At 34.1% G+C, this 27,705-nt stretch overlaps 2 protein-coding genes across 2 annotated transcripts; one reads left to right on the top strand and one right to left on the bottom strand.

The window, feature by feature from the left end:
• Window positions 1-588: 588 nt before the first annotated feature.
• On the bottom strand, window positions 589-5,220 carry LOC127712316 (tektin-2-like). The gene is made up of 6 exons (XM_052218687.1): window positions 5,098-5,220; window positions 3,942-4,360; window positions 3,447-3,661; window positions 2,317-2,539; window positions 1,693-1,916; window positions 589-1,188 (listed from the first exon to the last, which is right to left on the bottom strand). Exons 2-6 carry the CDS (start codon window positions 4,353-4,355, stop codon window positions 996-998), a joined length of 1,269 nt encoding a protein of 422 aa, XP_052074647.1. The 5' UTR covers window positions 4,356-4,360; window positions 5,098-5,220; the 3' UTR covers window positions 589-995.
• Window positions 5,221-18,441: 13,221 nt separating this feature from the next.
• LOC127712712 (uncharacterized) lies at window positions 18,442-27,117 on the top strand. The gene is made up of 3 exons (XM_052219317.1): window positions 18,442-18,790; window positions 21,321-21,540; window positions 26,774-27,117. The coding sequence occupies exons 2-3, from the start codon at window positions 21,346-21,348 to the stop codon at window positions 27,095-27,097; spliced, it is 519 nt and encodes a 172-aa protein (XP_052075277.1). The 5' UTR covers window positions 18,442-18,790; window positions 21,321-21,345; the 3' UTR covers window positions 27,098-27,117.
• Window positions 27,118-27,705: the final 588 nt, after the last annotated feature.

The raw sequence follows: 27,705 nt of genomic DNA, 5'->3' as shown, positions 1-27,705 counted from the left end.
AGCAGTAGACCAAATATTTAAATCATTTCCTTGTGTCAATAGGAGCCAAGAAAAGTTTGACATAAATATTCCTTGTACAATAAGTGATGTAAAATTTCAAATTATCGGCAAACAGGAAGTGCCTTCATGGCAGATGTAACAATTGCTTACTCAACTCAAATTATCAAGCAGTAGACCAAATATTAAACCATTCCCATTAATAGGAGACGAGAAAACTTGGACAAAAATTTACCTTGTACAATGAGTGTTGTTAAATTTTAAACTATCAGCTAACATGAAGTGGATACATTGCAGATGTAAAAATAACATACTCACTACAATTCAACATTATTAAGCTGCAGACCAAATATTAAATCATTCCCTTTCTTTGAAGCCAAGAAAACTGTGAGGAATTTTATATTAATGATGTTATCTTTCACACGTGTTTTCATGGAGATTAAAATGTGTCTGATAAGTTGTTTTTTTTCACTTAGCTTTTGTCACATGTTTGGTTGATTGCAAAAAAAAGTGAAATCCGTGGCTTGGTTGTATTATATAACATTGAACAAGCTTGTAATAACTTTTCAAATAACAGAATAAGGACACAGATTTTTGATTCAAGATAAAAACAACTTTTATTGTTCATATATTACATATATATTGATTTACTTTTAAGCACTCGCAGATTTTTTTATTTTAAATCTTTAATCTATTTAATTGGCATGATCTTTCCGATATAATATAATAAATAGTTCATAAACTTTAAAAAGCAAATTGTCATTGTTCAAAAAATAAAAGAAAGTTGATCAGAAAATATATGCAAAGATGCAATCAAAATGAACAAACACACATACCGTGAAAGACTAATTTGTAAGTGTAATAACAAATTTCAGATACACATAAACGATACAAATAATGAACAAATAATGGAAAAAGAAACAAATTCATAGCATGGACGGACATTTTTGAACATCTGTCAATAAATACTGTTAAAAAAATTGAGCTCCCTTGATTGTTTATGCTAGAACTGCTGATTTTTGACGCTGCATACCAGTAAGTGTTAAATTTCTTTCTAGTTCAGTTTGTGGTTTAACTTGAAGTTTTTTACGGACATCCATACATCTATTATCAAGGTTTAATGAATTAATCTTCAGAGCTAGGTCGTCATTGATTCTGTGAAGATTGTTCTCCAAACCATCAAGTGCATGTCTGAAAAAAAAAAATATCTTGCATACAGTATTGTTGAATTATAAAATTTCTATTTTATATGAGGTATTATAGAATAACTAATCCAAGAATCCAAATATAAAAAAATATTCAACGAGTGACAGAACAATTCATGAATGCATGTAGCACATGAGTTTAATTATCAGTGTTGTTCGGTCATGAGTTGAATATTTTTTTATATTTGAATACTTGTATTGTTTTAAATGAGGTAATCACTGGTATAGCATCTTAAGGAGAGCAAGGTAAATAAAGAAAACACCAAATCAACTGAGCAGAAAAGGAAAGGGTAAGTAAATGTAATTGGTAAACCAATCATGTTGCCAAAAAAGGTATCATAATATTTTTAACATGTATAGACAACTTCATTTGAACTTTGGTGGATAGTTGTCTCATTGGCAATCATACCACATCTCCTTATTTCTAAATAAACTAAATAATTTAGTGTGATACATGAATCATCAAATATAAAAAAAAAAAGAAACTTACTTTGCCTGTTTACATTTTTCTTCCAGAGCTCTCTTTGTTGCCTCCAATTGTTTAACTTCATCAGTAAGACCATACTGTGGAGCATCTCTACATAATTCTACATTTGGACGGTATGTCCTGTTCTCCAGACGTGTCTGGGCAAGTTTCATTGGTGCATCCTTAGCACGAATCTTCTCTTCAATACCTCGGATATCATTTTCAAGTTCAGCAATTTCTTCCTCAGTCTAAAATTAAAGTAGGTAACTCAACTATTGTGTTACATAAAAAAGCACAGGCTCAGCAATATTTTTTATAATAAAATAATAAAATTTGTTATTAAAATAAATATTTATGAATGGTTCATCCTCTGTAACATTAAGCAATACAATGACACTAAACAATGCATAGGAATCCTAGGATTTACAACAAAAGAAAATTTTGCATCATGTTTTCCAATGTGTACTGTACTACTTTCAGATGTTTCAGCAGCTGGTCTTTTGGAGTTCTATATTCTTAAAACTTCATAATAGAACAGTCAGCTTTCATAAATGCATCATAGACCTTTCATAATGCTAAAAAATTTTGATACTGATCCGGTTATCAATATCTATGAGTTTCGGCTAACTTAATTACAAATACTCTTACATTTTTCTTTTGCCAATCCAGTTCATCCTTTGCCCGCTCAAACTCATGGATCCTTCTCCTGTATGCATATTCTGTTGCAATTTTCTGGGCTTCTAAATCATTGGCAGTTTGTTGGAGGGTGTGATGGATTGCCTCACGTAGACGAGTTGATGATTTCATTTCTGCTTCAGCACGATCTTTGTTATATCTGGAGAAGTCTTCCCACTGTTGGGGAGTTGTGCTTCTACAATATACAATAAATCTAAGTTTGCTTTTATTAAAAAAATAGTACCTAAAGTGGTATGGTAAAGATGCTTATGAGACGTCATTCAAACAGAATAGTATTGAAAAAAACACGTTAACTAAAGAAAGGAAAGGTGCAAGTAATTAAAAGATAATTAGTCTTCAACATCACGATAATTCCTATATCTAACAGGAAAATTGGGATCACTCAAAAAGTATGTCACCTTAAATGCATACAAACATATTTTTATTAAAGCGAGTACAAAAAAAACTTTATTGATGCAGCAAGACGAAAATTTTCACGGATTTTTTTCATGAATTATATGTTTAAGACAAAATATGATAGGAGTATTTAATGTTAAATACTAAATAGAGTTGTGTTTAAAATGCTTCAGCATTACTGCAGATATCTAAAATAAATACTCAAATTTGAATTATTATGTATACTTCAATACATTCTTACAAAGTCTCAGAATAAAATAAAATAAAAATGTTAAAACACCATCTTGATAGGATGCATTTTGGCTTTGAAACATAGACATCTTATGATTCAAACTTTCAGGCAAGAGTGCACATACATGTAACAATGCACTTTTATGTTAAAGTAATATATCCCTGCTGATGCTAGATCATAGGCCATCAGAGTGGGTAAATGATTCAATTTTATAGTATCTTGAATGAATGATTTACTTTAAATTGTAATTAAAACAATAAAAAAAAACACTGAATTTTCTAATAATTGTAATAAAACTTCCAAGAACCAATACAGCAATATATCTTTTTTTTTTAAATGTTTCAAAAGATCATGATTTTGTATTTGAGTCTCTCTACTGAAATTTTCTATGGAAAATGTACCTGGAGAAATAGATATCAGATAAATAAATGTTATGATAGGGCTGTAATCTTACCCTTTTGGAACACGGAGTGAATCTGGTTTGAAACTGATGTTAGATGATCTATCGGTTAAATTATACTGGTCAATATCAATACCAAGTGCAATATTTTTATCTTGTAAATCAGCCTGTATCTGTTGACGAGCCTCTTGCAGTAAACATAACTGTTCAAATGCATCACCAATCCTTGACTGTAGTGCTTTCTTTATACCATCAATTACTTCAACTTCCTGTAAAATATCAATATTGAAATTCGAATTCATGCATCAGAATGCTATTTTTTTAAATACACAAACTTATCAAAAATAACCATACACAAAGTATAAATTATTTCTTGACGAAAACACTATCTTACACATTGATTATATTCAAGATACAGTGCAGTAAACATGTACATTTGTACTAATAACCTGTCAATTTTATGGTCAATAAGAATTTTACATCTTTACAATTAATTATAAAGAAAAAATAACCTGAAAATCTTCAATATAAACCCGATTTTATATTTACCTTATGTAACTGGTTTTCTACTTCATCTTGAACTACATCAATATGTTGCCTTCCTTCTCTTAATGTTAGACATTCAATTGCAACATCTGTTGGCAAATTTTTAGCTTCCAAAGATTCTTCTGTAAGTTCTTTTGCTTCTGAAAGGTCAGCAATTTCTTTATCAATATCAGCTAATGTCTTTTCTAAAATTTCTTTCCATGTCCTGATATTATCTACTCTATCTCCCAGCCTAACATTATTGGAATGTTGATCCCATTTTGTTTGGTTATCAGTTTCATTCCTGAGAAATCGGCTTTCCTGACGAACTTGATTAGATGCATCTCTTTGCCTCTCAGCGTTGGTTGAAATTGTGTAGTTGCTTGTAAACCAATCTGGTGGTTGATACCGAGTTGTGGATCTTAGTTCTGTTGCCATCTTGCCTAAAATGACATAACAATTCAAACATTTAGCTGTTTATAGGATTAGTATTACTGATACATGTATTCAAAATAAATAGTCTACAAACACAAAACTATTTAGTGCTATTGTCTTACTGGGATACATTCTATTGTTGATATCAAATGCCTATTCTTACATGTACAATGAATATCAATTCAAATTTACTTCAGCAGATCATTACATGTATATGAAACTTGCTTCTTAAATTCTTGATGAAAGATTCATTCTCACAAGTACTGGTTAGAGAGCAGTTCTCACATATTTTTCTGTAGGTGACACTGGATTGTCTTGATTATTAATTTGGGCTCATGTGTATAATTTGACACTGGTAAACTGTTAGTGGTTATACGAACTTTATGTATGTTTGGTCACCTAAATTAAATGAAGGCCATGGAAACAACATCTTTTTAACTTTAATTCAGTTAATTACGTGTAGAAACTGCATTCGGTTTATTCACTAAACATCTGTTCTAATTGGAAATGCTAATGCATAGTGTATGAGATAGCAAAAATATTTAAATTTTCACAACACAATCTGTCAACAGAAAGGGTAGAACTGGGGTGTTCGGTATATCAATCGGACTTGAAGTTGAAGGTGTGTGGAAATTCAATTTCCTTTCACAAAAAGATGTATATAAATCAAGGCAATTGCTATGAAAAGTATTTTACTTTGTTGTCCAATTCTTAATAAAGTGTTAGTGTAAATTATGGAACTTACCTTAAAAATCTGCTACCGTATTGCACTCGGTTAGTGTATTATGCGAATGCTTTCAGTTTCTAGCCAATATGCTGTTGTTGCTAACGAAACATCAATACTATGGTATTTGTTATGGTTGATCTAATTGGTTACATTATATTAGAGTGGCCAATGAAAAATACGAATACTTCTTTTGATAAGTTTAAAGGTCAATTTCCATAGTGACGTCTACATCAATAAACTACCTGGCGGACAAAAGAAACTTTTACAAAGGCGCATTACTCTAATTATTTATTTTTCCCTAATATGTTCCAAGTAGAAAAATACTACGGCTGCATATAATGCACAAAACAAGGATGGACAAACAAATAAAAAAAATTAAAACCAAAATCAAAATAATAAAATGCTTTTTTTTACAACGCCAGAAAATAGCATAAATATGCATTTGTTCCAAAGAAATACATGTCAATCTTTTTTGCTCGTTGGGTCAAGTCTTAAAGTAAGGGACTGATCGTTTTCTTTCATTGCGGGGGATGGGAGGAAACATCTGAATGTCTCTTATTTTTTCAAGTCCCCACCTTGAAAAAGAAAGAAAATCAAAACCCTCATTTTTGACGTTGAATCTTTATGTCCCGAATAATAATAATATAAATAGAAAATGTATGCATGTACTTCAGTTTTTGTTGTAAAGAATTTCACCCCAACATGTTTCAATACTTTTATTCTTTACAACAAAAGGGGGGGGGGGGGGGGGGGGGTTGAGAAGCATTTTTGAACGTTATGGAAGTTTTCTTAATTGTTAACCAAACCTTATGTTTTCAATAATTGGCACATTTTTTGTTCACCCGTCATATGGTTACTCAAAATTGAATTTTTAGATTAGTTTGATTATTTAATTCTATATAAAAATACTTCAATAAATGAAAATTGACAAACATTGAACGTACAAAGTTATCCTAAAAAGTCTATTGTTGATAATTTCATCCTGATGTTATAGGCTGTAGCATACTGATCGATCACTGCACTTTTGACAATTTCCGTGCTGATATGAATATATATATATGGCCATTGAGTCTCTCGCTTGTCATGGTTGATCGCAAATAGGTTTTTAAGAGTTTGAAAGAGCTGAAAGTCTTGTAATTCTCTTAATAAGGCTGTTTGGTGGTATTCTGTGTTTCCGTGAAATTTACATTCACCATTTACCTTTACCAAATTCTGTGTCCGAGGTTGTGGTCAGCAGTTGCAGAATTTAAAAAAAATAATTAAAAAAATCTTGTGGATATTATAGAGTGAGAAAGTATTTTTCTTCAAATTAAGCTATTAGAAAACGTCGTTTTAATGATTAAACCAACAAAGTAATACAATATAGGATAGCAGCCTTGGATGGTCTAAATTAAATCCTTTGATCCTCTAATTATTTCCCCCAAGGCCAATAATATGTAATTATGACATGTGTGAATTTAACGGAGTGTAGCGCCGTGACAACGTGTCACCCAATTAAGTGCTCACTGAATATTCAATTTTTAATAAAGATAACATTAAAAAAAGAAATGATTAAAGTGATTGTATGCTTTTTGCTCACAAAAAATATTTCAAGATTTTCAAGCGGGGGGGGGGGGGGGGGGGGTTCCACCCCCCCCCCCCCCAAACCCCCCTAAATCCGCTAGTGAAGTGGGAAAGTTGTTTGTGACTACAGGAAACATTATTTAGATATGCCTGTTATCATGGTCTCGTTCACATTTACCACACCTTCATTCTATTTCAGCACATTGTTCCTATCCTTTATTAAGGAAATTAGTTTATTAAATTCAGATAAAAATACTTCCTGGAAGAACATGTTGAAACCTAGGATTTTTTTCTGAACAGTTGAGCTGAGCGGAGCGAGGCGAAATTTTTGTTATGTCTTTCCTGCCAAAAAAATATATTTTCTTTATTAAGGGGAAGCGTTGGGTGTGGGTCGCCTGACTCCATATCTCCACGTCACAAAGGAAACTTATTCAAGTTAAGACTTATTAAAAAAATGAAATATATGCTTAATCATGAGTTTTGCGATTAATCATGTAAGGAAGCAACTATTAAAATCATCAGTGTTTTTATTATATGGAAAGGGGTATGCTATTAAGAAAATCTTCGCGAAAAACCTGCAAAAAATGAATGACATCAAACCATAATTCTCTATTATTGTCATTCTTCATGTCCAACAAACAAACAGAAGATAGTCATGACTCAAATGAATAAAACATTTAATATTGAAATGAAGTTTGAAGCCAAAAATTATGACATTATAGTCATAGATATGATATCTGAATCAAGTGTTAGACACATCTGTTGAATAATCCGATACTGATTACGAGTATTCACCAAATTAGCTATATTTTTTGCATGTTTGAAATACAGAATTGCTAAAATCTTGTATTTTTTTTTTCGATTCCCCTCATCTGAAGTATTGAAAAATTGAAAACTCCCCTTTCCATTCACAAAAATGTCAATGTCCCCTTTTAATCCCCCCCCCCCTTTTCCAGGTTGCAAATAACCAGTCGCCTAAGGTTAAATAGGGATCTAGATTTTTCTCGGTACTGAAAGATTTTATAGCTATAAATACGTTACCATCATAAATTCTGAGTGTAACCCCAATTGCGTCATAGGTCAGATGGAAAATCCCGACTAAAAATAAACGTACTCTCACTGGTCCGGACATATACCCCTGTTTGCCCATATTCTCCCATTCAATTTCCATCTGCGACATCGGTCACACGTGCAAATATATACAGATTCAACAGAGAAGTGTTTAGTTGTTTGTAAAGTTTTTGAATAGCTTAATTGCTTTTCATATTGTGTATATTATTGGAAATTTATTCCCTTGTTTAGTTTGAATTTCTTAACAAATTATTTGTGTTTTTTTGACTAAAGTAAATTTTATTATGGACTTTAATTTGAATAGTCCGTATGTAAATATTCCTGGTTCGGACTATCTCTTAGATGGGTCACTACCTTTAAGTCCCCCCCAAACTACCAGTACAATGACCGGAGTTTCGACAACGGTGTCTGGTAATGCTACCTATCCGACCCTTTCACAAGGTTCGGCCATGCATTTTGGGGGGGGTACCTACGTCAACTTCAGTGACTCATACTTTATCTAGGCCTGTTAATTCATCGGGTACTATTAGTTCTGTCCCAGGTACAGCTATGGGCTTGAACTTGCCAGGTTCTAGACCCCCATTATCCTATTGTGGGTATATGCTTCCCAACTCGGGCACACAACCTTTACCCTCATGGTCTCAGCCACCTTGGCCACAGTCTTACCCTTATGGTGGGTTTATGCCAAACCAACCTGGTTTTTGGCCTTATAGGGACAATTTCTATGGTCCCCCTTCTGGGGTAGCTACTGCACCACCTTTAGCTCCTGCTCCACCCGTAGCAGTATCTTTGACTCCTGCAGTAGCTCCTTCTACCACCGTACCTGACTCTCGAGCTCAATCTTCTAGCTCTTCTCATGGTACTCAGGGTTCTGATCATGCATCATCTTTGGATGGTTTTCAGAAGTTGCTTTTGGACTTTGGTGAGTCTTTCAAGGCTGAATTTAGTACTCTATCCAGTCGTATGTCTCTACTGGAGAATAGAGTTTCTTCTCATCAACCTTCTCCAGCTAAGTCTGTAGAATGTGATGAGAGGGAGGATGACGAGCTTTCTGTTTCCCCTGGGAGTCATGAAAGGGCTTTCCTCACTGATGAGGATGTTGAAAGTTCTTCTTCTCCCAAGGTATCGAAGACGGCCCCTGAGCCTTCTTCTAAGTCAGCTCAACAACCTCCCACCAAGGAGACTGAGGATCCTCCATCCTTGAAGGATCTTAGGGATAAGGTGTATACCTTGATGAGGGATGAAGCACATATCCCTTTTGCCTCTCCTTCCAAGCCGAAGAAACCTTCTTCAACTTTTGAAGCTTCCTGTGGTATTTCTCAGGATACTGTGACTTCTCACAATTCTTTTCCTGAATCTGGCCATATGGCATTTGCTTTACAATTTATTAATGAAGGTATCGCTAATTCTGCTAGTGAAAAGGTTGCTAATAACAATATCTCTGGATTTGGAATGTCATCCTTTTCTGATCAGGTTAAGTACAAGGATTTTGATATCTTTGATTCTTCACTGGGTAGACTTGTTCCCAGTTGTGACAAATCTATGTCATCTTTATTGGGAAAAAAGCCAGTAGATGGTCTTCGTCTCACTCAACCTGTTTGGTCAAAGACTGAGAATCTCCTTCGTAGTGCTTCTCAAGTTCTTGGCACAGCCGAACATTTTCTAGCTGCAACCGGACATTTGCTTAACAGCGAAGATTCGGTTGTTCCAGCAGAAGTACGATCCTTCTTACTTCAACTGGATAAAGCTCTAGGTTCATCTCAGTTGCTTTTAATGGGTTCTATTGCTAATTGCACCCTATCTAAAAGAGCAGAGTTTCTTGAAAACATTTCTGTTGCTGAGCCTTTGAAAGATTCTTTACTGAAATCTCCACTTACTGACAAGATGTTTGGTTTACCCTTACAGCGGGTTCAAGAGGAACTCAGCAAAAACCCTCCTCCAGTCAAAGTTAGTGTACAAGTTACTAATGGCAAGAGGTCGGTTAATGCTACATCTAGTTCTACTAGTACTTCTGCTTCAGGTGGTCCTCCTTCTTCTGCTAAGAAAAGGAAGAATAACTACGGCAAACCGCAGAACAAACCCAATAACTCCGGAAAAAGCTCAGGTAAGCCTTCTGGTGGTTTTAAGGGTCCCAAGAAATCTGGGTCTAGTACCTAGGTTCTTGCCCCCTCGTACGTTATTGACAGCTTCCCCAGGGGAAAATTTACAACAAGTTCCTCAAAAATCAATACCAGTAGGGGGGAGGTTAAGTTTTTTCCTAAATCAGTGGAAGAAAATTACCTCAGACTGTTATGTGCTGTCAATAATTCGAGGGGGATTAACACTTCAGTTCAAGAACCCACCTCCTCTGTCTGCAGTTCCGATAAGTTTGTCTCATACTCAAGACCCAGTCAAGTATCAACTTCTATCAGTAGAAGTGGACACAATGTTACAAAAATCTGCAATAGAGGAGGTGTCGCTCTTAACTCTGTCTCCGGGATTTTATTCCCGTCTTTTTCTGGTTCCAAAGAAGACTGGAGGAATGAGGCCGGTCATAGACCTATCTATTCTGAACAACTTTCTTATTGTTCCCCATTTCAAAATGGAAACCAACAGATCAATCAGGGCTTCAATCCTTCCAGGAATGTGGACTACTTCTCTGGATCTTTCAGATGCTTATTTCCACATTCCCATTTCCCATACTTACAGGAAATACCTTCGCTTCGTTTGGAACAACAAAGTTTTCCAGTTCAAGGCTCTCCCTTTTGGCCTGTCTACAGCCCCTTTGGCTTTTACCAAAATCATGCAGGCAGCTATAGCTCACCTACATTCCCTGTCTATTCAGATTCATTCCTACCTGGACGATTCCCTTCTCAAGGAATTTTGCCCAATCAAATTGAGGGTTCAGACAGATTTGGTCATCAAATGTTTTCTGTCCCTAGGCTTCCTAATCTCTTGGAAAAAGTCAGAGATAATTCCTTCTCAAGACTTTGTTTTCCTGGGAGAACATTTCCTAACCAGTGTAGGCCTAGTCCTCCCACCAGAGGAAAAATTTACAAAACTATGTCAGAAAATACATTTATTCCTGACGGTTCAATCAGTCACAGCACGTCAATTCTTGCAACTTCTGGGTCTATTGAACTCACTGGCAGATGTAATTCCATTGGGACGACTTCACATTCGTCCGCTTCAGTTTTATCTGCACAAGTTATGGATTCCAGCTTCACAAGAATGGGAAGCATTGATTCCAATCACTCAGCCTTTATTTCCACACCTTCAATGGTGGTTAGTACGGGAAAATGTAATGAGGGGCCTATGTCTGTCCCCTCAAGTTCCCAGTCTAACATTATTCACAGATGCCTCCACCCTCGGTTGGGGAGCATATCTGGAGGGGCTTACAATCTCGGGAGTCTGGAATCCAGATCTTTTGGAAGAGCATATCAATGTATTGGAAATGAAAGCAGTTCTGTTTGCACTGAATCATTTCCAAATGTCTCTAAAGAACCAGTCTGTCATTCTGGCCACGGACAACACAACAGTTGTAGCTTATCTCAAGAATCAGGGAGGAACTCATTCACCTTCTCTTTATCAGATAGCCAGAGACATTCTCCTTCTGTGTTTTCAACTCCAGGTTCATCTAGTGGTGAGACATATTGCGGGGCACCTCAATATTCTAGCCGACACTCTATCCAGATCCCTTGCTCCAGTAAACACGGAGTGGGAACTACTTCAAGTAGTTTTCAAAGCTGTGACTCTTCATTGGGGGTCACCTCAGATAGATCTGTTTGCGACCAGTCTCAATCACAAACTTCTAACATTTGTGTCTCCGGTTCCAGATCCAAAATCTTTTGCGGTAGACGCAATGAGCCTATCTTGGAAAGGAATGTTCGGGTACGCCTTCCCTCCTTTCAGGTTTCTCTCCCCAGTACTTCAGAAAATAGCAGGGGAAAATTGCAAGATCATAGTTATTGCTCCAGCATGGCCGAAACAGTCTTGGTTTCCAGACCTTCTGCGCCTATCATGTGCTTGTCCTCTAGTTCTACCTCTGAGACCAGACCTTCTGTCTCAAATCAAGGGCAAGGTTCTTTATCAAAATCCAGAAAAACTTCATCTACACGCCTGGCTTCTCTCAGGGTTAGCCTCAGAAAGAGAGGTTTTTCTGAAGGAGCAACCAAGCATCTCACAAAGTCTGTCAGAGACTCCACTAGCATTGTCTATGATGCAAAATGGTCAATCTTCTCAGATTGGTGTAGTGAGCGGGAAATTGATCCTTTCCAAGTCACTGTACAACAATTAGCAGACTTTCTAGTTTTTCTTTTTGAATCCAAAGGATTATGTCCCTCTACTATTAAGGGATATAGATCAGCTATTTCAAGAACTATTCATATTTCTGGTGGCCCAGATTTTGGAAACAATGAGCATATTTCTCTTTTGGTTCGTAGTTTTAGTCTTGAAAGACCAAGACAAAAAACTTTAGTTCCTAAGTGGGACCTTGGACTAGTTTTATCCTTTTTAAAACTTCCTCCTTTTGAACCAGCAGAAACAATAGATTTAAGGTTTCTTTCCTATAAATGCTGTTTTCTTTTAGCTTTGGCTTCTGGACGGAGAAGGAGTGAAATCCATGCCTTCTCTATTTCTGATGCTTGCCTTCGATTTAACAGGGATAAATCTTCTGTTACTCTTTTAACGGATCCTGCTTTTTTGGCAAAGAATCAGATTCCAGATAAGGGTGCAGAATCAGTCGTGATTCCTGCACTCCCTAGCGATTCTATTTCTGTACTTTTATGTCCAGTAAGAATCCTTTCTATTTATCTGGATAGAACGAGTAGTTTACGTTCTGTTTCTAACTCAAGACTCTTTATTCCTATTAAAAAAGGAATCTCAGATCTTTCTGTTAAAACTATTTCTACTTGGATATGCAAATGCATATCTTTAGCTTATGGTTCTTCTAAGTCAGAACTTTTAAATAGTTTTAATGTTAAAGCTCATGATGTTAGGGGTATCTCTACATCCTGGGCTCTGTTTAACAGTGCATCTTTAGAAGAGGTACTGTCTGCAGGTTTCTGGAGAAATGAGAACTCTTTTATATCTCATTACCTCCAATCTATGGCTACTTTTGCCGAGAGTTTATACTCTCTTGGACCTATAGTTTCAGCACAAAGATTGAACTTTCCTCCTGTTTCTTCTGTTACAGGGGATTCAGCTTTACGTTAGATTCTGTTACTCAGAATTTATGATGGTAACGTATTTATAGCTATAAAATATTCAAATTTTAAAGTAAATTTGGATTTTATTAGATAAATACTTACCATCATAAATTATAGGTCCCACCCACCTCCCCTTCATCCCCTTTCCCTACGTTTCTGTCTTGAGGAAATTGAATGGGAGAATATGGGCAAACAGGGGTATATGTCCGGACCAGTGAGAGTACGTTTATTTTTAGTCGGGATTTTCCATCTGACCTATGACGCAATTGGGGTTACACTCAGAATTTATGATGGTAAGTATTTATCTAATAAAATCCAAATTTACTTTAAAATTTGAATAATTAATGACAATTTTTTTTTAAATTCTCTGTTGAAGAATTAAAGAAATTGTTATTATGTAACTAATGATACAACTCCCACCGGAAAAATTGATAATACATTTATCTGTCTATTCAGGTATCTTTTGATCATAAAGCTTCTCTAGTATTCAGATAGTATACATCCTTGGCTTTCAAATTGTTTGGTTCGAGTGCTCCTGATGTCCAGAAGGTAAATATAGAAAAGGCTTTTAAGCGCTTCGAACGCACGGAATTCATATATAGATATAAGAAAATGTGGTATGAGTGTCAATGAGACAACTCTCCATGGTGTTTCAATTTGATGAAACACCTGTTTGTTGTAGGAGATTTTTTTATAACCAGCAATTGCAATCATGTCCTAAGACGTGACATTTACTTTTTAATATTCCGTTGTCTATCTGTGCTGATTGTCTCTTTAGAATCGTTTCTGTCAGTCCTGATAACGTTATCATCGTCGTCGGCAGAAGAAATAATAAAAAAAAATGTTTTAGTGTTCACTGCATATACCAATGAGTGGATTCAACGGTCAATATCTGTTATTTTTTCAATTGACAATTCATCATTTTCGAATAAAAATTTGCTTGGGTGGGGGGTAAGCCGGATATTTTTCTTGGACTACCGTTTTTCGGAGGGGGGGGGGGGGGGGGGGTAATAGATGAAAATCATAGCGAATCTGGCATACTTTCTTCGAGTTTTCACTGTAACGAAGTCATATATTTGTTCTGGGATATAATATATATATTGTCAGTAAACTATTCCCAGCTTTGTATAAAGCATATTTTTTTTTCAAATTGAATCAAAATGACTGATCCTGCCTTAAATTTCAACGAAGTGACAAAGCCATGCTTAGGATGGCATGACAAAAGTTTTAAGAGTTTCCTTACTGGATGCAGGAACTGTTTTAAAATGCACATTATGAATATGCTTCACACACTGTACATACACATGTTGTAAACGACTGTTTGTGTATCATCTATCTGTCTTTCAGTGATTTTTATTGTAGTTTGTTTACTTTCTCAATAATGTATATCCCAGATTCCAGATATCCTTTTATGTATACAAAGTAGTCGACGACTTATCTCCACAAATAATCAAAACAAAAAACCTCAGGAAATAACGACATATATGGCATATACGATTTTACAAGATCTTTCATATACTCTCTCTAATGTTACGATTGTTTTACTCACAACTGCATTTTTTTTAAACATGGTCAATCGTCAGTGTAGCTTTGTATTTATTTGTATTTGTTATTTGTTTATTTGTAAACGATTCAATACTAAGGAAACATAATGTGTCTTCCTTTAAGCCAACAGTGTATATAATATTCAAGGCATGCTAATTCTGATTCTTTGGACGCCGATGTTTGATAAAATCTATATTCTAGATCTATTGTTACGTGAAAAGACAATCATCCGTAAGTGACATTGACTTATTTCTCAACACAAACATCAAAGTAATAATTTATTTACAATATGTTGTGCTCATTAAACTGTCACATCTGATATAATTACAGCAACCAACTAATCAACATACAGTGTTACAATTAAAATAAACCAAGGGTCGCTTTATATACAGTATTGTGTATTATTGTTTTGCTTTTCTTGGTTTTTTTTCAGGGAATCATTGCTTGAACCTTTCAATAAGAAACACATTAAGGCAGCTGGCGCGCAAATGATCCAATCCCGGCACGGGGTTTGACTATCAACTTTTATGAATGACAAAAGCAAAAAGAAAAGAAAAGGAAAGAAAAAGAAAATAAAACTAGAAGTTGTCCTTCAATATACTGGCTAAATGAAATAAATCCGATGGCTCGTGTTTGGAAAGGGTCACGATCTCTGTGAGTTAATGACTATTTTGGCCCGGGATTGCAAGGCAAAACTTGTGCCCCTATCCAACATGTATACCTTCGTTTTCCTGTGCCAGTCCAACCTTTCCGCCCCGCCACCCTTGTTGGCGAGCATAGCATCTAATATATTATAGATTTACTGAATACTTTAAATATGGGATATTTACCACTGGACTTTAAACAAACAAACAACAACACATCTATTGATCAAAACATATTAAGAGTATAGAAAATTATGTACATGTCTTAGAAGCATATAAGAGATCATATAAATATCATTTATGATTGTAAAATAGAAAAAAAATGGTATACAGTTGTAACGCCATAACATTGAGTATTACGTTCTGATTGCATGCGCAATGGATCCCATAGGCTGCAACTATATTCAATTTGGGTCTTACGATGGATTTGTATGCACGTGATTTTATTTCGCTGTTTGAAATTTTTCTTTTAAGAAAACCAAGAAACTGGTTTGCACTAAATGTAATATTTTCATAGTGGTTGTTCCCCTTTAGGTTCGATTGTAATGTTACAAAGTTTGTTGTGTAATTAAATATTCTTGCCTCCATTCTCTCAAAAGTTTTGCAAACGAGCCCCCCGCTTAAATATTCTAATCTAATGAATTAAAATGACAAATATTGGAAAAATAAAACTGTCAAAATGGTTCAACATTATGATCAGTATCCCAGAAAAATCAAGACTTAAAAGTACATCGTTTTTACAAAACTGCAAAAGGCAGACTGCTAATCGAAATTTCAAAGACATAAAAATGTAAACAAACATGATTTTTTTTCATATTTTGAATGTATAACTACTTTTATCTTATAAATGTCGTTCCATATTACTCTTTAAAGTGGTTCTTAAAGTTATTTTGTAGTAGTTTAATCAGAAACTTTGCAAAAATGGAAATATTTCGGATCGTGAAAGATCGGATACCGCTTTTTGGTGATCGTGAAAAGGAACGTGAAAGATCTGTTGCCGCTTATTCGTTATTGCAAAAATCAACGAAAACGATCTAATCATTCTTTAAACACTTGAAATCTGGTTTCTAGCTAGCTTAAACGCCCAATTGTATGACCGTTGTTTAATTCCCGTTATATTGCCAAATTGTGTGAGCAACCCAAACAGGCATAATACAATGCAATACATTGTAACTGGGATCCATCAGCCAAAATTGTGTTAACATACATCACAGGCATATAACACAATCGAACAAAACATTCAAACACACATACAATTAAATCAAAGAAAGACGTCAACATAAATGTTTTGTATAGTTGATAATACAGTCAGAATAGTAACGCATAATGACATATACACTTTCCGGATGAAATACAAAATAAGTAAAATATAAATACGAGGGTATACAAAATGAAACAACACTATCAAACATCACGTGTCCGAATCGCATCTCTGGACCCACCCGCATAAGGAACGCCGAAAGACAAAATCCTTAAAGCTGGATGAACATATACCGAGCCACGTCAAGATTCATACGAACAATAGAAACATAATTGTACAAAGACAAATAAAGGTAAAACTATAGATAAAATTCTACACAGAGTTATCACCTAGAATCTATAACTCAAGCATCTTGTATCATTTATGAAGTAAGACACTGAATATTTATCTATTAGGTCTTGGTACTTTCCAATGAATTTTTGAGAAAAAGGATAAGATGTTCCTTGTCAAATTGGCAAAATCATGGCTCATTATTTTTTGACTCAGACACCGACTTTTTTTTACAAATTATGAGTAGCAGCTGCAAGCTCCTGAATATCATGCGAGTTGAGAAATGTATACTCCATACGCGGGTGAAGTTGATATATTGCTGCTAAGGTGAGAAATATTTATGATTTCAAAATTTGAATCATCTCGTTTGTCATATACTCTGGTATTGAGATGACATCTGTAGTCAAATTCGTGGTTTATCTAAAATGGGACTGAGGAAGCTGTATAGTATGTGGTGTCTGTAATCTCTAGTTCAGGACTCTTAAAGGGACCAACTCAGAAAAGTTTGTATTGTTAATGGAAAGAACATCTTCATATATCTGTATGTAAAACTAAACGATATAGTTTCTTTGATCTAACCCTTGTGGAAAAAACGGAGTTGCGTACACATAAAGATATTTCAAGGGGAACACCTCCAGATCCGATCTCGCTTCACTCATTCGTGGATGCATTTAGCATTATTAGTACAAATATATTTACTTCTCGATAATTTACGCTCCTGGTTATCTTATTATCTTGGATGCCTAGTTAGAATTGCCTCTTAAAATCAACAAAATGATACTTTTTCGAAAATAATATGAACTTTTTCAGGTATGAAAATAATTTTATTTTACTAAACTTATTGACACACTAAGGATAAAGTTTTAAAGGTTTATATGTTTCAAACATACCATGCTATATTGGAATGTGACCATTTTAGACACAAAATGTAATTTTCGCATATGATTGGTTGTCGCCTTTTGTGTTTTCTTAAAAAGTACTACATTTTTTATTTACCGTAGTGCTCAGTATTATTAAGGAAGTTGATTCATTTTGACAGACTTATTTCTTCTTTCAGATTTGTTCCACTTTTTGAAAATACAGCAGATTTTTTTCACAGATTTTGAAGTAGAATTGCACTTAATTGCACTCACGATCCGATACCAGATCTTTCATTATCCGATCTCGATATACCGAATTACACCCGTGAATAGGAAAATGAAAGAGTATGGGACAATCTGATTAAAATTCGAATCTCTATGAACTCGTATACTCGTCGAAGCATATGAGTATAACGAAATCAGATATCTATATTTTAATCAGATTGGGACATGGGAAAAATGCGCATGCGACATCACATTTATTTAAATTCATTTAAAGTTCACCAATTTGAAAATAGTATATAATTATCATACATTGGTGGATTATCCTTACTAGGAACCCTGGCCAGTTAACAAAGTGTTGTAGAATTACCGTAGTGACACCTCTATGTGTGTGTGGTGGACGGACAGAAAGTTACAAAATTGATAGGACAAAAAAAAATCACAGGACACAAAAGTCACAATTAATTAGTTCAGACTCATTTGATGCCACTCAGTGAGAAGACTGCATCTAATAGATAAACTCTAAAGTGCTATATTTTTTATGGAAAATGAGAATTTCTTTTAGAATTCTGAAAGGAATTTATTGTATGAATTGGGACGAGAATATGTCATTACCATTCAACTCACAAAACTAAATGCTAGATATCGGTTATTTCCCTGCCAATGAAAGCTTCTTGTTAAAATTAGATAAATTTAAAGGTAGATATAAGATAAAATGAACAAGGAAAGTTAAAAGTTCAACGACATGATGAAAATTAAAGGAAACAGAAATGAAAGGTTATATAAGCATACAGATATTTCCCATTAAATAAATGTGCCAAATACTTCGACAGTAATCAAGTTTAATCAGTGAAGAAATAAGGCACGGGGTGTTACGTTGAGCAGTAATGCTGATCAACCCAAGTATTTGACGGACGTATTTTACCTCATTAGAAGGCAATACACACAAGGGAAAGTGATCATTATTTGTACAATTAGTTTTAACAGAAGTATAGGTAAAAGAGAGTTCATCTTCAAAGATAACAGTTACATGTTTGTTTCTTCACGTGCTGAGGTAATTGGCATGCTTAGCAGCAAAATGTAAAGACGGTAAGTTATTTTAAAATGTTTATTTTCAAATTTTCTTTATTAACTCGGCATGCTGATCAAGTTTTTATGTTTCATATATAAGCGTGCCAACTAAACAAAAAAGTTTCCGAAAAGTATGAACTACAATACCAAAGGACACTTCAAATACCTTAGAGTATGACTTCTACAGACAATTATGTTAAATCCTTATTTCTTTCAATTTCCCCTCTTAAGCGTTTTGTATGTTTAGCTTTCCAAAATGTTAGGATCAAGTGTGCCTGATGAAGGTCACGTATGGAACACTTGTTATGCGCTCGGAAATCAATTCAATTCTTTATTTACACTCAGACACAAAATATGTGTTACATGAGGACAAATTACAAATCAAATACAATAAATGACAGAATAGACAGGAAACTAATAACAAAAGTATACTGTCTATTATAAGTATTACAAAACTTATGAGGTACGTATCTATCTAGATGAGTGTAGATAGTTTCTTGATAGATAGTTTCTTGATAAATATAGATAAATCATGCAATAACTGACAGTGACATAATGACAGCATCTTTTGCATTTTCCACACAGATGGGTATGTTATATGTTATATAGTATTTCGGAATATATATATCTTCCGAAGTTCAGTGATAGAAGTATTATTACATACATGCATATAATGATATTCAAATCGTAGCATACGGTTAGTTATAAAACCAATGTACACACGAGCATATATAGTTGCAATGGCTCCTGCTTACAATTATTATTAAATTTGAAAAAGAATGGACATGGACACAAGATGAAATGGAAAACAATAAAACATGTTTCTGAATAATATAAAAAAAAATGATTTAGAAAAAAATCTCAAACATTCAGTTCATTATAAAATTAACACACAAGAACGAGTGGTTCTACTTTTACTACGAATTTAACATATATAAATAAAGCATCGAAAGTCATAGTAGGGATTCGCAGACATCCTTGTCCACGCCACATTCTTATTGTGTCTATTTCAAGTAATTCAGTGGTTGTTGTTGGTTGCTGTCTGGCATATATTGTTGTTCCTTTATTGTTCGGCTGTTGTTTTTTTTTTCGTTTACATTGTTTCGCATTTTGTCATCCCGGTGTCTTTTATAGCTTACTTTATGGGGGTTTCTCATTGTTGAAGGCCGTATTATGACCTGTAGCTGTTAACATCTACATCCTTTGGTGCCTGGTTGATACTTGTCTCATTGACAATCATATCACATCTAGTTATGTTTATATTAAAAGTATGCGAGAGAGAAAAATCAAAACCAACAGTTATATTTTGAATAAATCTTGAGTCTGTCAAACAATAAGAGGAAATTAAATATGAATATAGATTAAGATCCAAATTTGGTATCGTGACAAAATCAACTGCAGTAGGGACATGGAAATATTCCTTATTATTTGAGTACTGAAGAAGATTCACGTTATTGTTAACACCATTTATCTAAAGAATAATTTGATGGAGACGGCAACAAATAGCTCGCTCTCCTCAACAAAAAATACAAGATGGAACGAGGTCTTTCAGTAATTGCTTGTAAGCTGTGGTTTTGTTTGCTGTCTTTAATGCCGTTTTCATTTGGTTTGTGCTTTTTCTATAGACTGTTTAATATGACGCATGTTGTCTGTGCCTTTGTAATTTCACTGACCAGGAGGATATATGGTAGGCATTGAGTACTCATAAAGGCATTTTTACTCAGCAACATGTTATATAAGTGCCTGACCTCGCCAATAGTTGTCGTTTCTTTGGTGTAGTTTTATCCATTTCCGAATTTTATTTATAGGTATTTTGTGGACTATGTGGAATTCATTCTCAACTTATATAGCGTCAGCTAAATTAAAGCAAGGCATATAGTATAAACACTTACGTCATGTCTATCATTGTAAATGACATGTTGACCTCTTTATGTTCTGATTGTTGTTGGTTTTTTAACTTTAAAACTGTTTTAATGTATTTATGCATTGGTTTTTAGTAATATACTTATAGGCTATTACGATGATGACGATAGTGGCAAATATTACATGCGAATCGGGACGAGAATATGTTAAGGCGGTATGAATGTGAACCCTGTTTTCTTTTAAACCGACACGTTGACCGATTAAAGTCCTAGTTCATAAGTTATCAGTCCACAGGAAGACATGTCAGCCTTTCAGGACACATTATCCCGACCCGGAGCTGCCCTTTCTTTTATCTTACTCCTAAATTCCGCGAGTTAAGTGGAGAAGCAGCAAATACCAGTTTTCAAGTTTTTGGTTTGACACGTCCGGAGATCAAACCTAATATCTCTCACTCAAAGCGAGCATGACACCACGAGACAAAGGTTAAAGATATTCCAGTTTTTTTGAAAGTTTTGATTACAAGTCGAAAAAGATTTACTCATGTAAAAAATGGACAGACATTATTTATTTTTACTGACATTTTTCATACTTCGTAATGAAATGTCAAATGTATTTACTAATAATTAAATGGGCTCTATTTTCTAAGTCTTCATCTGAATTTAAGAGACATAAGTTTTTATTTCAGGTTGCGTTAAAATGTAACTTGTATAATGAACAATAATATAATACCGTTGAGACACTCTAGTTTACCAGGGGATGTTCGACTGCCGAAACGATATGAACAACTAGAGGAAATGACCAAAGAAAGGAAAGGAAGATTATCTACGACTAATACAGCAGACGAAACCATGAGTGAACGTCTGGATGATTTATCTCAAGCTATGGTTTGGGTAAAGCACGAACTTGTGAGTAAAATCTATTTATTTGATAGAGTTTTTGGTACTTTTATTTAGACTGGTAGAGTCCTAATTTAAAGGTAAAAGTAATTATTTATGTTATTGTAAGATATTTGTTGTTATTATACTTCATGTCAAAATGTCAGATTTTGATTGGTTGATAGGAGGGAGACAATTTACTCTATCACATGGCAAACACTCTATTACCCTTCATGAAGACGCTTGATCAAGTGTGCGCTTTAATAAATACGGATGATTGTTATGTACAAGACGTCACAGTTTATTTCTTTGAATTTGATATTCAATAGACAGTAATAACAGAACATTCAGTATAATAAATTAAATAACACATTTCTGAGAGTGTGATAGAGCAGATTGTTACCCCTCGAAAAGACATTGTCAACCTTGGCTTCGTCCAGTTGACAATGTTTTCTCGAGGTAACAATCTGCTCTATCACCCTCTCAGCTATGTGTTATTTATATAAAGTATCGATCGTTTCCATTTTCCTTCTTAGTGTCATTACTAGTGGATTTTACCAAGAATAAACGAATTTGTGCAAAGTGTGGAACAGGAACTATTTACCCTCCCGTAGCCTCTGGTTCACCCAAATATAAGGGGCTTTTTACCATAGGAGATTGGAACAAAGACTGACCCTCTTTTAATTTTCAGTTCTTTTTTTCTTTATTATTTCAGTGTATTTCCCTTTACGTAATGTGTTCTTGCTATTACTAACACAATATTACATTGTGAGCAGTTGATATGTGTCGCCCCTTCTTCTTTATTTTTTCATTTGTTAGTAATAGCAAGAACACACATAATAAAGGAAAAAAATCTGAAATATTTAAAAAAAAATTATTGAAAATATTTACAACACTTAAAAGATAAATGATGGATCTATGCTCTAAGTGTCTGCCAACGTTACTAAAATTAATGTTTATGTGTGTTTTGGGGTCTATGTAAATATGATTGATACGTTTTGTATTCATTGTCGACATAATTGAACTTCTATAAGAAATGGAACCCCTGAAATACGAAACCAAATGTATATAATACATATTTCCCAATAAATAGATCGAACTTGCGTTTCAAATGCTTGTGAATGAATGTATAGTCAAAACTTTGGAATCCGAAGGTCTTTCAATCGAGCACGACAAAAAATCAAAAAGATGCATAAAAGAGTAACACGAAACGTCTACATGTGAATTGGACCTCGAGTACTTGGAAACCAATTTTAATAAAAATTCTACAAATGTGTCGACTGAGAATTCAAAATAATGTATGCATGCAATAAATCATACCAGTTGGAAGGATAAAAAAAACCAGACAATACAATAATACAGCTAAGCAAACCAGTTTGATCTTTAAAAGATTACCCCAAAACGATTTTGAATATATCCTTAATGTCAATGTACTGGCAATGCATATAATTTATGTATAAAATATGACTTCGGGAACGAAATTACATCCACAAACAACTGTGGATTTAATAGTAATTATATTTTAAATACTATAAAATTGACATTTTTAAAAACTAATACGCAAAAAGTATTTTTTTATTTTATATATTATCTATGTGACTTGTGACATTTCGTTCGCACAATTATTTACATAACAGTTTTACAATGATAATAGTAAATGATTGACGTATGACCGGTGATAGTAGGAAATTCTGAAAGAAAACGAAGATAAAGAAGCAAAAGTTCAATACACAACAGCATAGCAACTGCACATTATTCAAATCTTTAACGGTGTTATCTTTTGTTTACTTCCTGTTTTAATTGATATCCTATCAGCAAAATGTTATAATTTGTTCATTTCCAAAGCGTCTACACCTCGTTGCCATTGTTTTGTTGTTTACATGATGCGTGACATAGAATTCGAAGTCAAAACTTTTCAAATTTATAATTTTTTTTTATATAAATCATGCCGTTGGTTTTTTCGTTTGGATTGTTTCACAGTTCATCATGTCGGTGCCTTTATAGTTGACTTTACGGAATAAATTCTGCTCACTTACCTTGTTTGTATTGGATACCTAAACTTCACAAAATTCCGTACAAACAACGGTACATTGCCGGCTCATCTGCATGTTCCACTAAAAAATTGTCCATTAGATTGACTAAAATTATGTCCGCAGTGAAACAGGGTCTTCAGAAATACTGTGAAACTGTTTACTCGCGTAGTGGTATTAACCATATGTGGATTCTTAAAAACTCTAAAGAACTTCTGGATAATTTTAAATCTCGGTCTTTTCTGAAATTAGTTCTATCAAAACTTTTGATTTTTCAACCTTGTATACCACCATTCCCCATGTGAAATTGAAAAACCGTCTAAAAGAAATAATCCACAATGCTTTTCATCATAAAAATGGTAGCATACGCTATAAATTTATTACTTTGGGATACCATAAGGCATATTTTGTTAGTAGTGAACAAAAGGGTAAAACATGCTACACAGAGGAACAAGTGATCAGTATGCTGGAGATTCTTATTGACAACATATTTGTTGAATTTGGAGGTAGAATTTTTCAACAAATTGTCGGCATTCCTATGGGAACGAACTGTGCGCCTCTCCTTGCCGACCTCTTCTTATTTTCATATGAATCGGAGTTCCTTCAGACACTTGTCAAAAACAAGGAGATCAAAGAAGCTCGGTTATTTAATTTTACTTTAAGATATATTGATGATGTTCTTTCCATTAACAATCCGAACTTTTCTGATTGGGGTCCATTAATATATCCACCAGAACTAGAAATTAAAGAAACAAAAGACACGGCTTCCTCCGCCTCATTTTTAGACTTATACCTCGAATTTGACATACACAGTCATCTCAGTACCAGAATCTATGACAAACGAGACGATTTTAATTTTGAAATTATCAATTTCCCCCACTTTAGTAGCAATATACCAACTTCACCTGCATATGGGATATACATTTCCCAACTTATTCGGTATTCAAGAGCTTGCAGCTCCTACTCAGACTTTGTAAAACGTCACCAGTGTCTGAGCAGAAAGTTGATGAACCAGGGGTATGTCAAAGAACGTCTCGTCCTTTTTCTAAAAAAAGTTCATCGGAAGGTACCAAGAACTTGTTGGTAAATATTCCGTATCAACTTCACAAATAATACACGATGGTCTTGAAGTATAGATTTTGCGTACTGACGTTGTTTATCATCTTAATAACGTGTTATAGTATTCTTTTATTTATCTTTATTAATATTACTTTTACTGTTAAGTCTGTTTTTTGAGATATCCATTTGACGTGACTCTGTGCTTATGTATCACGTCATACTTTGAACGACAAAATTATTTAATTTATTAATATTACTTTTACTGTTGAGTCTGTTTTTTTTTGTGATATACATTTGACGTCACTCTGTACTTATGTATATCGTCATACTTTGTACCACACAATTATTTTATTTTATTTATTAATATTACTTTTACTGTTAAGTCTGTTTTTTGTTATATCCATTTTACGTGACTCTGTATTTATGTATCCCGTCATACTTCGAACGACAAAATTATTTTATGTCTACCTGTGCGAATTTCAAACGCGCGATTTTACGCCTGTACTTAAAACCTGCCATCCTTTATGGGTGGATTTTACATAGATAAATAAAATCGTATAATATAAGCAAAATGAGGATGTTAAATTTGATGACCATCATGTATGCCTTTTTGTGTTTCTTCGTTACATTTGTTTGTTTTTATAGTGATTAAGATGATAACACAATGTTGACTGCTGTACCCCTATTTTTGACATTTTTACCTATTGTGTCTGTTTGTTATGTTCACGCATCGTTGTCAATATAATGGAATTTGATGCGACTGTCATACAAGTGAGAGGTTTAGCTAGCTATAAAACCAGGTTCAATCGGAGTTCAGTATTTTTGTGATTTTACTTTTGAAGACCATACGGTTACGTATAGCTGCTTAGGTCCATTTCATTTGAAATCTAGTGGATAGTTGTCTCCTTAGAAATCATACCACATGACCTTGGATACATCTTGCACCTACGCATTTAAGGAAAAAAATTGAAAACAACACGTTTAATAATTTCATGCGTCCGAAGCGCTTTTCTGGATTTACCTTCATCAGGAACGCTCAATACCAAACATTTGAAATACGAGGGATGTATAAGTACCGAAACAGTTGAAGAGCTATATGACAAAAATACCTAAAACAAATAGCCAAATTCATCTAAGGTCAACTTTGCCTGAGGGAGTTGAAACCATAGTTTCTTTATAATTTCAAAATTTATAAACGGACAATTTTAGAAAAGTTTGTTATAAATCATGTCAGTACCGAAGTACTGACTACTGAGCTGATGATACCCTCGGGGACTGATAGTCCACCAGCAGAGGTATCAACCCAGTGATGTAAAAAATTGAAAACAACACGTTTAAGGAAGTTGCATGATGTTATTATCATCAACGCGTACCTCGTAAAATTTCATTCCTTAATATTAACTGAGTCAATTTGAGTAGACGACGGACGCCAAGTAATGGTAATAGCTGACATGACCTTAAATTAGGAAAATGAACAAATAATCTTCCTAGTGTGTGCTATAGGACAACAGACGTGCATGATTGTATCCGTCGGATTTCAAACAAAATGATAAGGATCGGTTGTATTGTGTGTAAAGTACAGATGCATGTAAGCAGAATATACAGTTATTTAATATCATATGTTTATCAACAATATGTTGTTATAGCGTGATTTAAAAATCTATTTACAGATACTGCTACGACAGCATGATATTTTATATCATATGTTTATCAACAATATGTTGTTATAGCGTGATTTAAAAATCTATTTACAGATACTGCTACGACAGCATGATATTTTATATCATATGTTTATCAACAATATGTTGTTATAGCGTGCTTTAAAAATCTATTTACAGATACTGCTACGACAGCATGATATTTTATATCATATGTTTATCAACAATATGTTGTTATAGCGTGCTTTAAAAATCTATTTACAGATACTGCTACGACAGCATGATATTTTATATCATATGTTTATCAACAATATGTTGTTATAGCGTGCTTTAAAAATCTATTTACAGATACTGCTACGACAGCATGATATTTTATATCATATGTTTATCAACAATATGTTGTTATAGCGTGCTTTAAAAATCTATTTACAGATACTGCTACGACAGCATGATATTTTATATCATATGTTTATCAATAATATGTTGTTAAAGGGTGCTTTAAAAATCTATTTACAGATACTACTACGACAGCATGATATTTTATTGAAGAGACAGTTTGGTGATATTCAAGATACCATCAACTCCTTACATAAATGCAAACACAGAAGTCAGAGACACAAAAGTTCAAATCTGAGTCTTCACTCAAACTGTAGCAGTATTGACATTTCACTGGACAACTACACTGTAAGAACGGCCAATAGCATTACTTTGTTGAACGATGACGAATGTGATGACAATTTTGATACGGAAATGACGTTTCGACCTCGGACTTCATCAATGAAAACAACAAGAGATTTAGCAGCTTTAGCTAGAAGAAGGGGGAGTAAAGATTTGATTTAAATAAATTAGTCCTTAGTGATTGTTGTGCACATCACATTGATTTAGTGACCTTAGTCCAAATATTTCAAAATTGGCATTTGCCACTTCTCTAGCAGTTACGCGGCATTTCGCCATGTCGGCTCGAAATCAGAAACAATGTTTGCGGATAAAGTACCACGTCTACCTTCGGATTTGTAAGCTGTGAGCTGGCACTTAAAATTTGAACCAGCGTTCCGGAATATTGAAAAAGCAGGGTATTAGGCAGACATATATCGATCAATAAATACATTATTAACACGTGTTCCAACTACATTTATGACAAGTAACTTGAATTAACCAATAACACAACATATTTTTATTTTATCAGAGATGACTGTCATACACAAACTCCGAAAACTCGAACTTGAATGACTCTTAACACAAAATGTACTATGCTCCCTGTGGCCAAATTTAATGCAAATAAATTTCTTTTTTTTTTATTTCCTTTTTGAATATTAATTTCCACAGGTTACATCACAGCATCCAAATTGCACCGATTCTTTGACTTTTGAATATGTAAATTTAAGCATGGATGCAATTTAGGTACTCCTCATTATGTACAGAATCTTGGGTCGTTTTGAGGCCGGTGC

The sequence above is a fragment of the Mytilus californianus genome, unplaced genomic scaffold, assembly GCF_021869535.1.
Source record: "Mytilus californianus isolate M0D057914Y unplaced genomic scaffold, xbMytCali1.0.p SCAF_1, whole genome shotgun sequence".
Taxonomy (NCBI): Eukaryota; Metazoa; Mollusca; class Bivalvia; order Mytilida; family Mytilidae; genus Mytilus; species Mytilus californianus.
Note: the sequence above shows the minus strand (reverse complement) of the source record. Positions and strands in the feature narration are given on the sequence as shown.

What these genes read in the sequence shown, in the direction of transcription:
- LOC127712316 (XM_052218687.1), bottom strand. Translation starts at nt 4,355, where the DNA reads ATGGCAACAGAACTAAGATCCACAACTCGGTATCAACCACCAGATTGG. An exon ending in TAGAAAACCAGTTACATAAG is followed by an intron (nt 3,662 to 3,941) that starts GTAAATATAAAA and finishes GATATTTTACAG; the next exon opens with GAAGTTGAAGTAATTGATGG. An exon ending in TCACTCCGTGTTCCAAAAGG is followed by an intron (nt 2,540 to 3,446) that starts GTAAGATTACAG and finishes TGTATATTGTAG; the next exon opens with AAGCACAACTCCCCAACAGT.
- LOC127712712 (XM_052219317.1), top strand. Translation starts at nt 21,346, where the DNA reads ATGAACAATAATATAATACCGTTGAGACACTCTAGTTTACCAGGGGAT. An exon ending in TTTGGGTAAAGCACGAACTT is followed by an intron (nt 21,541 to 26,773) that starts GTGAGTAAAATC and finishes ATCTATTTACAG; the next exon opens with ATACTACTACGACAGCATGA.